Source organism: Sciurus vulgaris, assembly GCF_902686455.1.
Source record: "Sciurus vulgaris genome assembly, chromosome: 12".
In the NCBI taxonomy this organism is placed as follows: domain Eukaryota; kingdom Metazoa; phylum Chordata; class Mammalia; order Rodentia; family Sciuridae; genus Sciurus; species Sciurus vulgaris.
Window position 1 is genome coordinate 80813821 of NC_136473.1, and position 14620 is coordinate 80828440.

Here is a 14620-nt window from a genome sequence, read left to right on the forward strand (position 1 = left end):
CCATGCAAAGAGCTGGGGAAGGACAAGAACAGAGTTGAACTGATGCTCAGAGAAGCATCTTGCTTTCTGGTAGCCAACGCTAGTCTCCTTATAAAGTTCATTTCCCCCAAGGAAAAACGAAGGCAAGTTTTATCAAAGTGACTTCCCCTGTGCTAACCCTCACCTAGAAGAGAAGACAGGGCATCTACTTTAGGGGACAAAGGATGTCCCAGAGAGGAAGTAGGCCAGTAAGGCTCAGTTAGGCCTATGGTCGCAGAGATCCCCCAGCAGAGGCTGGGACTCACCTTAAGGAGACTGTCTGAGGGAGGATGGTGTTCTCGGCGTCATCACCAGAGCCCTGGAACTATCCTTCAGCGACCGGATCACTTTCTGTCCTAGCTGCATTTCCTCTGCTCACCCCATAATGACTTACCTCATTGTCTGTCTTCTTTGAGGTAAGATCACACAACCAAGCACACGGGGAGGAGGCCCATCTTGAGGACATGACAAGCCTGCTTTGCGCCTGCTTTTAAGTCACATCACCCTCCAACCAGTTCAGAGTGCATGCGGCCCCGAGCTCCACCCTAAACCCTAAACCTCAGCAATCTTTTCAGGCCCCTCACCTTCACTATGGACTGACACACCCACTCCACAGTGATAGGACTTTCTTTTGTAGTACAACATTCATTGTAAATCATTGGAGGACTCATCCTAAACAAAGGTGGTCAGCCCCAAATAGGATGGGTGAGTGGACATCAGGAAAAGGATGCTTATGTCTGAAAGCAGAGCTAACAGAATCAACCGCAGCCCCGGCCAGCCATGGCAGAACAGCCCAGGCTCAGAGAGGGTTGGGGTTACTGGTAGAGATGAGGATATGTCCCAGGAGTCCATCTAGATGACCAGCATTCCTGAAGGTAGAGGATAGCCAGGGAGGGTTTATGGTCTGAGAAAAAACTGTTAAGCTGGGAGGGCCTCCCCACGACAGAACCAGGTACTAGTTCAATGGCGTTTTATTTATTTATTTTGTACTGGAAATAAAACCCAGAGGTGCTTTACCACTGAGCTAAGTCCCCAGTCTTTTTATTTTTTTATTTTGAGACAGGGCCTCACTATGTTGCTGTTTTTTTTTTTTCTTCTGGTTCTGGGAATTAAACCCAGGACCTCATGAGTGCAAAGCAGGCCCTCTACCACTGAGCTACATCCCTAGTCGATGGTATTTTAAAATCGTAGTTCAGTGGGTTTGATGTTTTCTTTTTTCTTTTTTTTTTTTTTTTTTTTTTTTTTTTTTTTTCTTTTTTTGGTACAAAGGATTGAACCCAGGGACATTTTATCACTGAGTCACATCTCCAGTCTTTTTTTTTTTTTTTTTTTTTCCAGAGATAAGGTCTCATTGAGTTACTTAGGGTTTCCCTAAATTGCTGAGGTCGGCTTTGAACTCATGATCCTGCTGCCTCAGCCTCCGGAGCTGCTTGGGATTACAGACGTGCGCCACCGAGCCCAGCGGATATGTCTGCAATTTATCTCCAGCTTCAAAAAATTGAGAAGTCAAACATAAAAATTGGGATTTCTGGCTTCTCTTGAAAAACTGCCAGACCTGGCAATGCCACACAGCACCCATCCAGTAAAGGGCAGCAGCTCTGCCCTTCAGGTGGGGCGTGCAGACCCAAGTTTGCCATAAGCTCACTGCTCCACTGTCTCCCAGACACGAAGGCTGAGGATCACTTGTCAGTTTTGATGACGCTTTAATTACTGGGTTCTTACACCAGCCCTGCTTTTCCATTTCTGTTACCTCATTGCCCCATAGACAGGTAAAGAAGGCCTCAGCCACTGTTTCAGGCAAAGGGTACTCTGATAGGATCTGAGTCCCTGAAGAAAGAAGCAAGTGGCAAATATCATTTATCATCTGTCCCATGCCAAGCAATGAAATAGGCCTGGTGCGTGTTATCTTGTTTAATTCTAATTGGTTTCCCAATTCTGACACTTATTTAAAAAAATTTTTTTTAGTTGTAGATTGACATAATACCTTTATTTTACTTTATGTGGTGCTGGGGATTGAACCCAGTGCCTCACATGTGCCAGGTAAGTGCTCTACCCCTGAGCCACAACCCGAGCCCCACTCCTGATGCTTTTGATTTAATATTCACAGGAAACCTATAGGATGTTTCCAGAATACCACATGGGTCATTTTTGCTGTCTTCCTAAAACCTCTGCAAAGACCAAGTCCCTGCTGTCATCAAGATAATAAAATCCTTTCACTTGCTTTTATAGCCATATGATTTGTTAATATTTATTTATTTTTGGTTCTGGGGGTTAAATCCAGGGGTACTTTACCACTGAGCCACATCCCCAGCCCCACCCTGCACCCCCCCAACTTTTTTTTTTTTTAGACAGAGTCTTGCTAAGTTACTTAGGGCCTTGCTAAGTTGCTGAGGCTGGTTTTGAACTTGCAATCTTCCTGCCACAGCCTCCTTGAGTTGCTGGGATTACAGGTGTGTGTCACCATGCACATATTTTATATGGATGTACCACATTTTTATTATCTTCCATCAGCAGATGGTCCTGTGTATTGTTTCCACTTGAGATATGCAATGATATTATGAACATTTGTGTATAAGTCTGCATGGATGTATGCTTTCATTTTCTTGAGTATAAACCTAGGAGTGGAATTGCTGGATCATAGAGTCACTCTGTTTAACATTTTGAGGAGCTGCTAAACATTTTTCCAAAGTGCTACACCAGCAATGTATGAGGGTGCCCATCCTCACCAACACTTTTCTTTCTTTCCTTCCTTCCTTCCTCCTTTCCTCCTTCCCCCCCTTCCTTCCTCCCTCCCTTCCTTCTTCCTTCCTTCTTTCCCCTCCCTTCCTTCTTCCTTCCTTCCTTCCCTCCTTCCTTCCTTCTTTCCTTCACATTGGGATTGAACCCAGGAACTCTCTACCACTGAGCTATATCCCCAGCCATTTTCTTATTTATTTTGAGATAGGATCTCCTTAAGTTGCCTAGGTTGGCCTTGAACTTGTGATCCTCCTGCCTCAGCCTCCTGAGTTGCTGGGATTACAGATGTGCATCACCAAGCCCACCTTGTTTTTTAATTATAGCCATCATGATGAGTGTGCAGTAGGATTGCATTGTATGTGTGGGTTTTTTGGGGGGCAGGGAATGGTGGAGGGTGGGTGTGGTACTGGAGATTGAACTCAGGGACGCTCTACCACTGAGTTAGATCCCCAACCCCCTTTAATTTCTGTTTTGAGATAGGGGTCTCTCTAAATTGCTGAGACTGGCCTCAGCTTGTGATCCTTCTGCTTCAGCCTCCTGAGTAGCTGGGATTACAGGTGTGCACCACTGCACTGGCTCCCTAATGATGAAAGATAATGAAACACAATTTTTTTCATGTTCTTATTGACTATTTGATATCTTCTTTGGAGAAATGCAAAGGATTTGGATAGGCATTTCTCCAGAGTATTGAGGATTGAACCCAGGGGCACTCTACCCTTGAGCTACATCCCCAGCCCCCACGTTTCTAATTTTAAGGTGGGGGTCTCACTAAGTTGCTGAGGCTTGTCTGGAACTTGTGATCCTCCTGCCTCCTCTTTCCCTTGTATCTTTCGTATGTCACATAGGCTAGAATGAAATGGCTTCATGATTTTAATTTTTCATACTTTTAATGATTTATCTCATCTCTGATCAGGTTTTCCTTTTTGACCTTTTCTTCCCATAGGTAGATGTGCCTGATTATGAGGCCACCATCCTGTCTAGCTTTGACCACCAGCCTCACACAGTTCACTTGGTGTCCCATGCTTTTCAGAAATATCTCCTGAGACAGCTGTCCCTCCACAAGATGGCCCAGCACAACGAACGTGGCACAGTACTGAGGCATGCCCTCAGGGTCGTAGCCCAGCTCCACCTGCCCCTTCCCTAGGGCATACTTTCCATCCATGATGGAACCTGTCATCACTTGCACTTTTCTCAGGTTCGTTGGACGGTTCAAAATCACGGTTAAATGGTCCCCTACATTAACATCGTGTGTCCAAAAGTAGGACTCATCCAGAGTGTAGGCCTCCCAGGGGAAATGAACATTAGAAACTGTCATATCTGTGAAAACAGCAGCAGGGGGGTTGTCAGGACCATAAGGGTTGTTTTTTGGACCCGATATGGCCTTTGGATTGTCATCAAAGCGGGGGTGGGACATCCTATAATAGAAGAGAAATGGTCTGCAGAGAATTGATTTCTCCTGGACCATAAGGGTGCGGAAATGAAGGATCAGCTTGTCAAGGGGTTTTTCCTGGTGGAAAAGGAGGAGGAAATGGGCCAGGAGAGGGAGGTCCCTGCTGTGGAAGAGTTTGCCAAGGAAGCCTATGTCAGAGAACTCCAGTATCACCCAATGCTGGAACTTCATGGTAGTCACCTGTGAATAAATTTGGGTGAAAAAGTTGGGGGAGCAAAAGACATTATCCTCGATGAGCAGGAAGTAGGTAGAGAGATTTGTGGCAAAGCTCATGAGGAAGGCGTGGTCCACATTCTGCTTGGAGTAGAATCCCCCACGATTGGCCTCATTCCTAGTGCCATCCACAGCAGGGTAGACATCAGGTGGAGCATGGATCAGCAGCAACTGCCCTGCCAAGATCTGTGGACTGAAGAGTCTTGAAATATGGGCAATGGTTTCTTTGAGCCAAGGGAGGTCAGAATCTGCCAGGTGGATCAGTACTGTGAGGTGTTTCTCCTCCTCAGGAGAGGAGGCTTGGTACAGGGAGACCAATGTGTACATGAGGCCACTTGGAGTCCATCGAGCCACTGAGGAGATTCCCACCGTCAGCCATGCTAAGGAGGTAATATAGTGACAATTATCAGTGTACAGTGGTAGTGAGGGTTGTCAGAAGAAGTAGGGATGGGGATGTCATTGGAGATTTTCTCTCTTCTCTATCCTGTTTCTTTCCTTTGGAGAGGTGATATTTGTATCATGACTAAGTGTGGTTCCTAATCCAGCAACATGGGCTTCATCTGTAAGCCTTATTAAACACACAGTATCTCATTTATGTATTTATTTTGCAGTACTGGGAATTGAACCCAGGGGTGCTCTGTCACTGTCACTGACCTACATCTTCAACCTTTCTTTTTTGGTACTGGGAATTGAACCCAGGGGGCATGCAACCACTGAGCTACATCCCCAGCCCTTTTTTGTATTTTATCTAGAGACAGGGTCTCACTAAGTTGCTGAAGCTGACTTTGAACTTGAGATGCTCCTGCCTCAGCCTCCCAAGCCACTGGGATTATAGGTGTGCGCCACTGCGATTGGCTCCCCAGCCATTTTAATCTTTGATTTTGAGACAAGGTCTCACTGACTTGCCCAAGCAGGCATTGAACTTGCAATCCTGCCTCAGTCTCCTGAGTAGTTGAGATTGCAGGCAAGCACCACCGGGCCAAACTACACATGAAAATGTTGCCCTTTACCTCAGAATTTGCATTTTAATAATAACACCAGGTGATATATACACATGAGAGTTTGAGAAGTACTAAGCTAGGTGGTGCTAAGTCCCTATGGGTTCCTCTGAGTCTTTAACCCTTAAAGTTTGAGATATTTGGTTTATGTGCTCAATAGATAATAGATATTATTATAGTTATTATAATTTGTTTTGTTTTTACCCAGTTCATCTTCTCAAAGTTCCCTTTTGAAGACATGTATATCAGAAAAAGAACTTTCCCTAGAAGTCAGGAGCCCAAAGTTCTTGTCCCAGTTCTGCCACCAACTGTGGTCTTGAACAAGTCCTTTCACCCCTGTTTAGTTCTAAAGCCATAAAGCCAAGGGACTTGGACTGTGTGATTCTTAGACACCCACTAACCCCACTCTTTGTCTCATGGTACCCGGGGGATTGAACCCAAGGACACTCCACCACCAAGCTATAACCCCATCCTTTTTTTTACTTTATATTTTGAGACAGCATCTCGCTAAGCTTCCCAGCTTGGTCTTTAACTTGTGATCCTCCTGCTTCAGCCTCCTGAGTAGCTAGAATTGTTTTAATTAGTTATACATGACAGTAGAATGCACTTTGATACATCATATGTCATGGAGTATAACTTCTCCCTCTTCTGGTTATACATGATATAGAATCCCAAGCGTCGAATAGTTGTATATGTACATAGGCTAATAATGTCTGATTATTTCTACTATCCTTCCTATCCCCATATTTTAATATTAAATTTTTTTTATTTTATATATTTTTTTATCCCTTTTTATTTTTTTATTTTGAGACAGGGTCTCACTAGGTTGTTTAGAGCCTCACCAAATTGCTAAGGCTAGTCTTGAATTTGCCATCTTCCTGCCTCAGCCTCTGGAGTTGCTGGAATTACAGCCATGCACAAAGCACATAGTCATTCATTCCTAGGATATCAATCATAATTGCAGACTCAAATATTAAATTCCATAAAATAAGGAGACTCATGCTCCTTTTTGTTTACCTACCATGAACAGGTATACTCTTGCAGATGAAAGTAAATACAATGTAATGTTCAGTAATGTTTTATGTGATTGACATATTTATTCTATGTTGATTTACCTTTTCCTTCTTCTCATACTCCTGATATGTAAATGCCCTGGGGAGTGGGGAGAGAATTGTCTGCCAGAGTGAAATACTCCTGGGTGTAGTGCTGCCTGTTCTCCTCTTGCTCCTTCCTTCCTAGCTACCATACCTCTCCTGATGTCCTGCTTCCCTGGTACATGCCATCCCTCCCCTCCTTGATACTCACTCTTTCTTCTGCGCTGGATTTTTTCCATATATTTGAAGGTGATGGTCTGCCAGTCTTCTATGGGTACCGAGGTCTTATCGTTATAACTGGTTTCCTGGGGCATTGACAAAGGCAAACATATACCTCTTTTCTTAAAAAAAAAAAAAAAAAAAAAAAAAAAAGTATCCTCCTCCCAGGGGTTACCCATTAGTTTTTCTAGGGAAAGAGGTGGAGTGGCCCACCCTTTCCAGGGTGAGTCCAGTGTATTTTCAGGATGCCCCTTGTCATTAGTCAAAGGATTCAGAGTTCAAGCAGTTTTCATCTGCTTCCTCAAAAAATAGAGGCAGCATTTTTAGGGACTGATGGATCCAGGTTCATGCCCCAATTCCCTTGGAGCTCCCTGTTCTCAGGTGGAAAGGTAGAGGGAAAAGGAAAGCCCAGGTGCTCTGGGGAATCTGCCTGTCCTCACTATTCCCACCCCATACCCCCAATTCCCAAACTGAGAGCAAGGGTTGCTACTTGGCCCTTAATAGTCACCGTGTTTTGTTCATCTTCAATTTCCCTGGGAACTTTCAAAATGAAGATAAGCCACAGGATGCCCACTGAGGTTACGAAGCAGCGCCTGGTGGGACACCACATTGTATCTGCCTTGGGATGCGGCTCCTATGACAAAAAGTCAACGGGAAAACTGGAGGACTCTCCCCTCCTGCCCACGCCTAGAACTTCCCTTCTGTCCTCCAAGGCTCCCGGCTTGTATGCCCTACCCACCAAATTCTGTCCTACCTCATGATCATTGTTAACTTATGTCCAAATGCATTATTTGATCTGATCTAGGAATATAAATAGATACAATATAGCTTTATTTGATGCCTAAAGAAGGAAGTTCACACAGGGCTTGGTGGCCCATACCTGTAATCCCAGTGACTTAGGAGGATCCCAAGTTCAAGGCCAGTCTCGGCAACTTAGTGAGACCCTCTCCCAAAATAAAAAATAAAAAGGGGGCTGGGATGTATCTCAGTGGTAGAGTGCCCTGGGTTCAGTCCCCCAAACTAAAAGAAAACATAAGTAAAACAGGGAAGATCACCTGTCCTGAGATGACATTTGCTTCACTTCAACGGTTTGTTGGGAGATTCAACTTTCCCAAAGTTTCCCCTACTTAAGATGATGAGGGCTCACTAGGCCTTTAGAGATTTGGCCACTGAAGCCTCAGCCAGCCCTTTTTAAAACAAAAATAAAACTATTTATTAAAATAGCTGAAATCGAAGTGTTCCTGAATTCTATGCCAAAACGGTACTTTTCTTGCCTTTTTTTTTTTTTAAGAAAAAAGACATCCTTAATTAATTCCAATCTTTAATCTTATAGACCTTGATTAAAACATGACTCTGTTAACTTAGAGTAAAACAATCTTTTCATGAGCGTTGTGTTATTCAGGCCAGCTCAGCCTCAAAAGTGCTTCTATGCTGCCCTCTTCCTCTTTGGTGTCTTTTCTGTAGTGAGAATGTGTTTCTCTGATTGCTTCTAGATTATCAGAGGAAAGGCTTTAATATGCCTTGTTACCCACTCTCAATTCTTCCCCTACATGCTCAGGACACAAAAGAACAGAAATTGTGGTCAGTGATCTCTGTGCCCCAGAGACCATGCGATTCTCTGATGTCCCCATTTTGATGCCTTCCATTTTGATATTTTGGTTGAGGCTAACATATTTTCCTCCTCTAACCAGATAATTTTTTGATTAGAGTTATAAAATAGTACTCATAGAGTTATAAGCTATAAAAATAATATGTGTGATCGTAGGCTTTACAGAAAGCTTTTCTTACCTGGTTTCACTTTAGCAAAGGCTTTTTGTCACCCAGGTGACTCAGATACCAACTTCCATGTAAAAGAAATGGACTTCTCCAGACCATAAACACGTGCACACAGAATAAGAAGGCTTTACAATTTCAGTTAAAGGATTTCATCGCCACAGATATAACTGTCTCCTTTCTGTCCTACTTGTGACGCTGACTAGTCACGTGGGAAGACTGCTAGCAGTGAGCCCACCGAGATCCACAGACTTCCAGAAAGTGGAGTAGAGAGAGAATAAGGGGAGCAGGGTCAATGAGGGTCAATCGCTCTAGGAGTAAAGAATGAAGAGCCAGGGTGAGCACCACAATCTGGGGTCTCCACAGGTTTCTGCCCCTGAGCTCAGCTCCCTCTGTGATGCTGCTCTTGTGTCCCTGCCACCTACTCCCCTAGCATCAGAGGTACGCATGACAGGACTTACAGGTGAGAAGAGCATGCTTCATAATTGGGAGTTATTCATTGGCTCTCACCCTAAAGACCACCTGTATCTTTTCACAGAGAAAATGGATAGACTCCCCAGCCCCACCTCACTGTGGCCCCCATGTCCTTGTTTGCCACATTCTCTCCATCCCCACCACCAGCTCCACACACACTTTGCCTGGACTTCCACTCCACTCACCTCGTGTTCCTCACCCTGCATTTATCCTCTTTCTCTTTTGCATGACCCCTTCATCCTCCCTAGTGCGCCATTCCCATCACCATGAAAGGGAGATTGATCTCCCAATGGGGGAAAAAAAGGCTAAAAGCAAAATGCCTCCCTGAATTCACATTCTGTCCCACTCCTCTGAAACTGCTGGGAAGCGGCCCTTGGAAGTGTTGCCTTTCTGGTCAGCCCACTTCCTTTCGCCTTCTCTCTCCTCACACACAAGCTCCCAGCAGCCTTGACACGCTGACCACTGTCCCGGCCTTTGAGCACTGGACATTTCTTCCCAGTTTCCTTTCTGGCTCATCCTCTTTCCAACCTGTCAATGTAGATATGTACTGGGGCTCTGTCGGTGGACCTATTCATAGTGACTCTCTGGGGCATTTTACCCAGGTGCCATAGTCTGTGGCTATGTGTGCTATATGGGGTAGCTCCCAAATCTTTTTTTTTTTTTTTTTTTTTTTGGTACCTGGGATTGAACCCACTGGCCCACTGGTGCTTAACCACTGAGTCACATCCCCAGCCCCTTTTTAATATTTTATTTAGAGACAGGGTCTCACTAAGTTGCTTAGGGCCTCGCTAAATTGCTGAAGCTGGCTTTGAACTTGCAATCCTCCTGTCTCAGCCTCCCAAGTTGCTGGAATTACAGGCTGTGCTACCTTGCCTGGGACTCTCAAATCTTATCTCCAGCCCTGACTGTTATTGTGATCCCTGTTCTGAGTGAGCTCCAGGTTACTTGATTATTTGTATGAATAAGAAGCATAATAATAATAATAAACATTTGCATGATTAAGAGGTATTTCAACATTTGTGTGTGTGTGTGTGTGTGTGTGTGTGTGTGTGTGTGTGTGCACATGCACCCGTGTGGCCTACCGAAACCTGGAATCAAAGAGGTATCTTAACTTTAACAGAACGAAGACAGATGACAGATTGTTTTTTACTTCTGGCGTCGCTGACTCCCAGTTTCTCTCTTTTCAGTCACTAGCACCACCATGTCCCTGATTACTCAGAGAGAAAAAAGTCTGAGTTATCCTTAATGCCTCTCTCTTCTGAGCATCCCACATTCAATCTATTTAGACCTGTTACCATTTTCCCCCTAATTTATATAGAATATGACCCCTTTCAGTATCATCTCCTGCCTGCGCTATTGCAACCACTTTCTAATTGGTCTCTCCTCTTCAGCCTTGTTCTCTTATAATCTATCTATATGACGGTCCGAGACTTTTACAATTAGAAATCAGCTGAGCACAGTGGCATATGTCTAGAACATAAGCTCCTGAAGGGTAGGAACTTTGTTTTACTCAATGCTCTACCTAGCCCTTGGAATTGCACTGGTCACAGTTCAACATGCTCAGCAGCTCTTTCCGTCACTTCTTATTAGGAGCCCTTTGATAGTAGTAGTGCTCATCTGTTCTTCAGCAAGCACCATGTGAGGTGCTGGGAGCACAGCCGTGCCAAGAGGCCTGGGCAATACTTAGAGAAGGGCAGGAGAAACATGATGGTTAAGAGCTTGGGTTCTGGACTTGGGACAGCCTGGGTCAGAATCTGGTTCTGCTAAACTTCTTTTCCATGTGGCCTTGGCCACATGACTCAGCCTCTCTGGACCACAGTTCCTCATATATCAAATGAAGATAATAATGACAGCCTTGAGAATTCTTATGAAGATGAAAACAGATCATTCATATAAAAACACCTGGCACATAGCAAGCACTTAATAAATGGTAGGAACAACTAGCACTTGCAACCAGAGAGGCCAGCATCGACTTCCTTCCCTCATGTTTGAAAAGTCCATCTCCCTTTATTTGTAAATTTTGCTTTTGGTTTTGCTTTTGGACGCTTACACAGATGTACAGCACTCTGAGAACCTTTCTGGATCCTGCCATCAGATTCCCACTTCTCTGAGGGATTTGCAGGAGGCAAAAAAACCAAACCAAAACAAGGAGAGGTAACAATAAATATTAAAAAGCACAGCTGGGCACAGTGTTGCACACTTGTAATCCCAGTGGCTTGGGAGGCTGAGGCAGAAGGATCACAAGCTCAAAGTCAACTCCAGCAATTTAGGGAGACCCTAAGGAACTTAGCGAGACTGTCTCAAAAAGAAAAAAAAAAAAAAAAGAAAAGGCTGGAGATGTGGCTCCATGGTTAAGCAGCCTGGGTTCAGTCCCCAGTATTAAAAAAAAGCTCTAGGCTCCTCCCCAACATAGTTGCTATGGGTAGGCCACTTGCTACAAAATGCCAGTTGCCACTTTAAGTTTGACTGTGACTTAGCTGGAAGTCAGTGTTCTCCTTAAGGCCTGGGAGCATGAACAGAATCCCTTGGGTAAGGATGGGACAGGAGGCACTTCTGGTCCAGCCTCTCCCTGTGGCTTGGCAGGCGCTCCCTTGGCAACCATTGTCTCTGCTGAAGGACTCAAACTCCCTCTGCCACTGGTGGCTGCTGGCAGGTGAAGAGGGAGCGGGTTCCACACAGGGCACAGTCAGACCAAAGCCATATTATTTTGGCCTCTACACTGTTGAAAAATGTGAATAAAAATTGAACGTTCAAAAATTGGCAGAGCTTACATAAAAGCCTAAATAATTGGCTTACCTTGAAAATGTGGAACTTGCTGCGATCCCTGTCTCAGCGGTGACGGCCCGAGTAGCAGCTGGATACGCATTCTCACTTCTCCATAGACTCTGTGAATGACTTCACTGGTCACAGAAAGTATTTTTGGGTTTTGGTACAGGGGCGAATTACCACTGAGCCACAGCCCCAACTCTTTTCATTTTTTATTTTTGGGACAGAGTCTCATTAAATTGCTGAGGCTGGCCTCCAATTTGTGATCCTCCTATCCCAGCCTCCTGAATAGCCACCATGACTGGGTGAGATGAGTCAACGTTTGAAGTCACTGTGTGTAGCCCAGAGGGAAACAATGGATATTGACAGTTTATGGGTCAGCTGGTGGTGAACTTGATACCAGGCCTCTATGTCCTTTTTCCTTAGCTTTAGAGCAATCAGCCTGGTGTTTAGGGAAGATCAAAGGCAGATACACGGATGGTCATTCTAGTCCTGGCCCTACTATTATTATTGGTATGATTTTGACTGATCAGCCTTTCTGAATCTCAATTTCTCTATCTGAAAAATGATGACAATAATACCACCTACTTCATAAGGTTAGTAGACTGAAATATTCCTGACCAGTGGCCCTGTCTTATTCATGTTAGAACAGTATGTCCAGGTGTTCATATATCACCCCTTGTTGCCAAGGAAGAGAAAAAGGGGAATGAATATTTACCATTTAGTCTACCAGACTCTGTGCTCAGCATGATTAATTTCAAAGGGGCATGGTTGATGGGGTGGTGCTTTCTGAAGTTCTGACAGTGTTGCAGTCTTTTATCCTGTTAAAGACTTTCATCCCAGATACAGGGAATTCCACATATTCCAACTGACCAAGGCCATTGAGCATACTGAAAGGGGCCCCCCAGCTCAGGGTGCTGATGGTGAAGTTGCAGGACTAACAGAGGGAAGGCAGGTTTCCCTCTCAGCTTCTCTCAGAAGCATGCACTATGTTGCTCCTTGGAAGTTCCAGGACTCTAAAGTGGCCCAACCGGAATGGGAAGAAACGCCCTGAAGTCCTGGTGTGTTACTCTGCCCCTCCCAACCCCCATAGGCAGGGTGGCCCGCACCGTGGGAACAATCCATTTGTCAGTGCCTGTCCCATACTAGGGTCTAGCCCTTTAGGCCCCACACCCAGGTAAACCAAAGTTTGGGTCTGAAGGTGCAGTTACGTGGATATTAGTTGGGCTGAGTCAGCAGGGAAGAGACACCAGGACTGGAGAAGGTGTAGCTCTGGTATAACCCTTTTCTTACCACACAGAAGGCCCTGGGTGTGATACCCAGCACCAAAATGAAGAAAAGGAACAGCCAGGACTGGAGAGGGAGAGGAGATGGGAAGGAGGGAAAGGTATTTTGTTACCAGGAGCCTCCTCAAGACCTAAACTCAGCTTCCTAAGGACAGAAATGAAACCTTTACACTGGTGTGAACTGCAGGGCCCACGGCTGGAGTTGAGGCGGAACAGGAGCACTGAAGTCCCACAGAAGAGACCAGCGTAGCCGAAGAGGGTGCCGGTTCCAGAGAATTAAGCAGGGCAGGGGACGGAGGTGGGGGGACTAGGAAGGGACGGTTTTATCCCGTGTTCACCCACCGTGTGGGCTCCCCCAGCACTCCACCTCCGGTCTGCTGTGAGCTTCTTTCCAGCTTCGTGTGGACAAGCGGTTTCTTTTAGCTCTATCCTCAGCCGATTGGAATCACAGAAATCAAGGCCATTTCCCCTCCCTTTCAGCATTTTTGGAGCGTCTACCACGTGCCGGGTGCTGGGCAGAGAGAGACTTCACTCCTTCCCTCTAGCGGCTTACTATCTGCGGGGAGAGGCACGTGTGCGCGAAGAGGGCGGGACCCCGTGGAAGAAACGACAAATACCGAGTTACTAGTACAGGGATAAGGGGTAGGATCCAAGCATTGCGGGAATAAACAAAATAAATAAAACAAGGAGACAAATCCCGTAGGTTTGTGGTTTGCCCAGCGGAATCTGACATCTAACATTGCAGAGCCTCAGAGGTGGTGAGCTGAGAGGGCTGCCTGAATCAGGATGGGAAGCGAGATGCTCCAGCCTGTGCACTGGGGACGCTGGGGGGTGAGAGAAGGATCAGCAGGGCTGCGGAGGGAAGGGTGTGCGAGAGGCGCACTGACCCCCAGGCAGGGCGGCAGGGAGACGCGCGGGCGACAGCGGGAGCCCTGGAAAGTCGTCCCTGGCGGCAGCGGCGGCGGGGGAGGTGGGGAGCGGGCCCTACACGTGCGCTACGTGCTGGGCTGGCCGCCGCCCCCTCCCCGGCCCGCTCGGGAGACAGGCCTGCCCCCCATCATTCCTTGGCCGAGTCTCCCGGCAGTTAGCGGAGGAACCCGGAGGTAGAGCAAAGTCGCTCTCTCAGTTTGGAACCCAGGACAGTGGTCTTCCCATCTCGGCGACCGGAAGAAGCTCCGGGACGCCGCAGCAGGCGGGCGAATCTAGGGGCGAAGGCGGATCTGGGGGAGCAGCCCGGGGTGGGATCCAGCAGGTTCGGGAAGTGAGGTCTGGGGGCCGAGTGGAGCGAAAGCGAATGACGATCCTAGAAATGTCTCCGCAGGATCTGGAGCAGCACAAATGGGGGTAGTTTGGGGGACGGAGGCCCGGGCGGGGGCGGAGTGTTGTCCAAGAGTAAGGAGGGGGTTCCTGGAGACGTGGCACTCGGAACGGGGCTTGGTTCCGCTCGGGCCGCCTGGGCTGCTGCCCCGCTTTCCCCCGGGAACCTGGAACTGGCCCCGCCCAGGCCTTGCTCCGGCCCTCTGGGAACCGTAGCCCCAGCACCTCCCGGCCGGGGTTGCCCAGGTCCGGCCTCTGGGGCGTCCTGCCGGCCCC

At 46.7% G+C, this 14620-nt stretch overlaps 1 protein-coding gene across 1 annotated transcript in view; it reads right to left on the bottom strand.

Annotated features, from left to right (window-relative positions):
* Positions 1-2915: 2915 nt before the first annotated feature.
* The window catches only part of LOC306641893 (alpha-1,3-mannosyl-glycoprotein 4-beta-N-acetylglucosaminyltransferase-like protein MGAT4E), a 91590-nt gene continuing 79885 nt past the window's right edge, over positions 2916-14620 (bottom strand). Inside the window, exon 2 of the mRNA XM_079107241.1 lies at positions 2916-5088. Coding sequence (XP_078963367.1) covers positions 3641-4744 — 1104 coding nt within the window. The 5' untranslated portion in view covers positions 4745-5088 and the 3' untranslated portion in view covers positions 2916-3640. The remainder of the gene's footprint in view (positions 5089-14620) is intronic.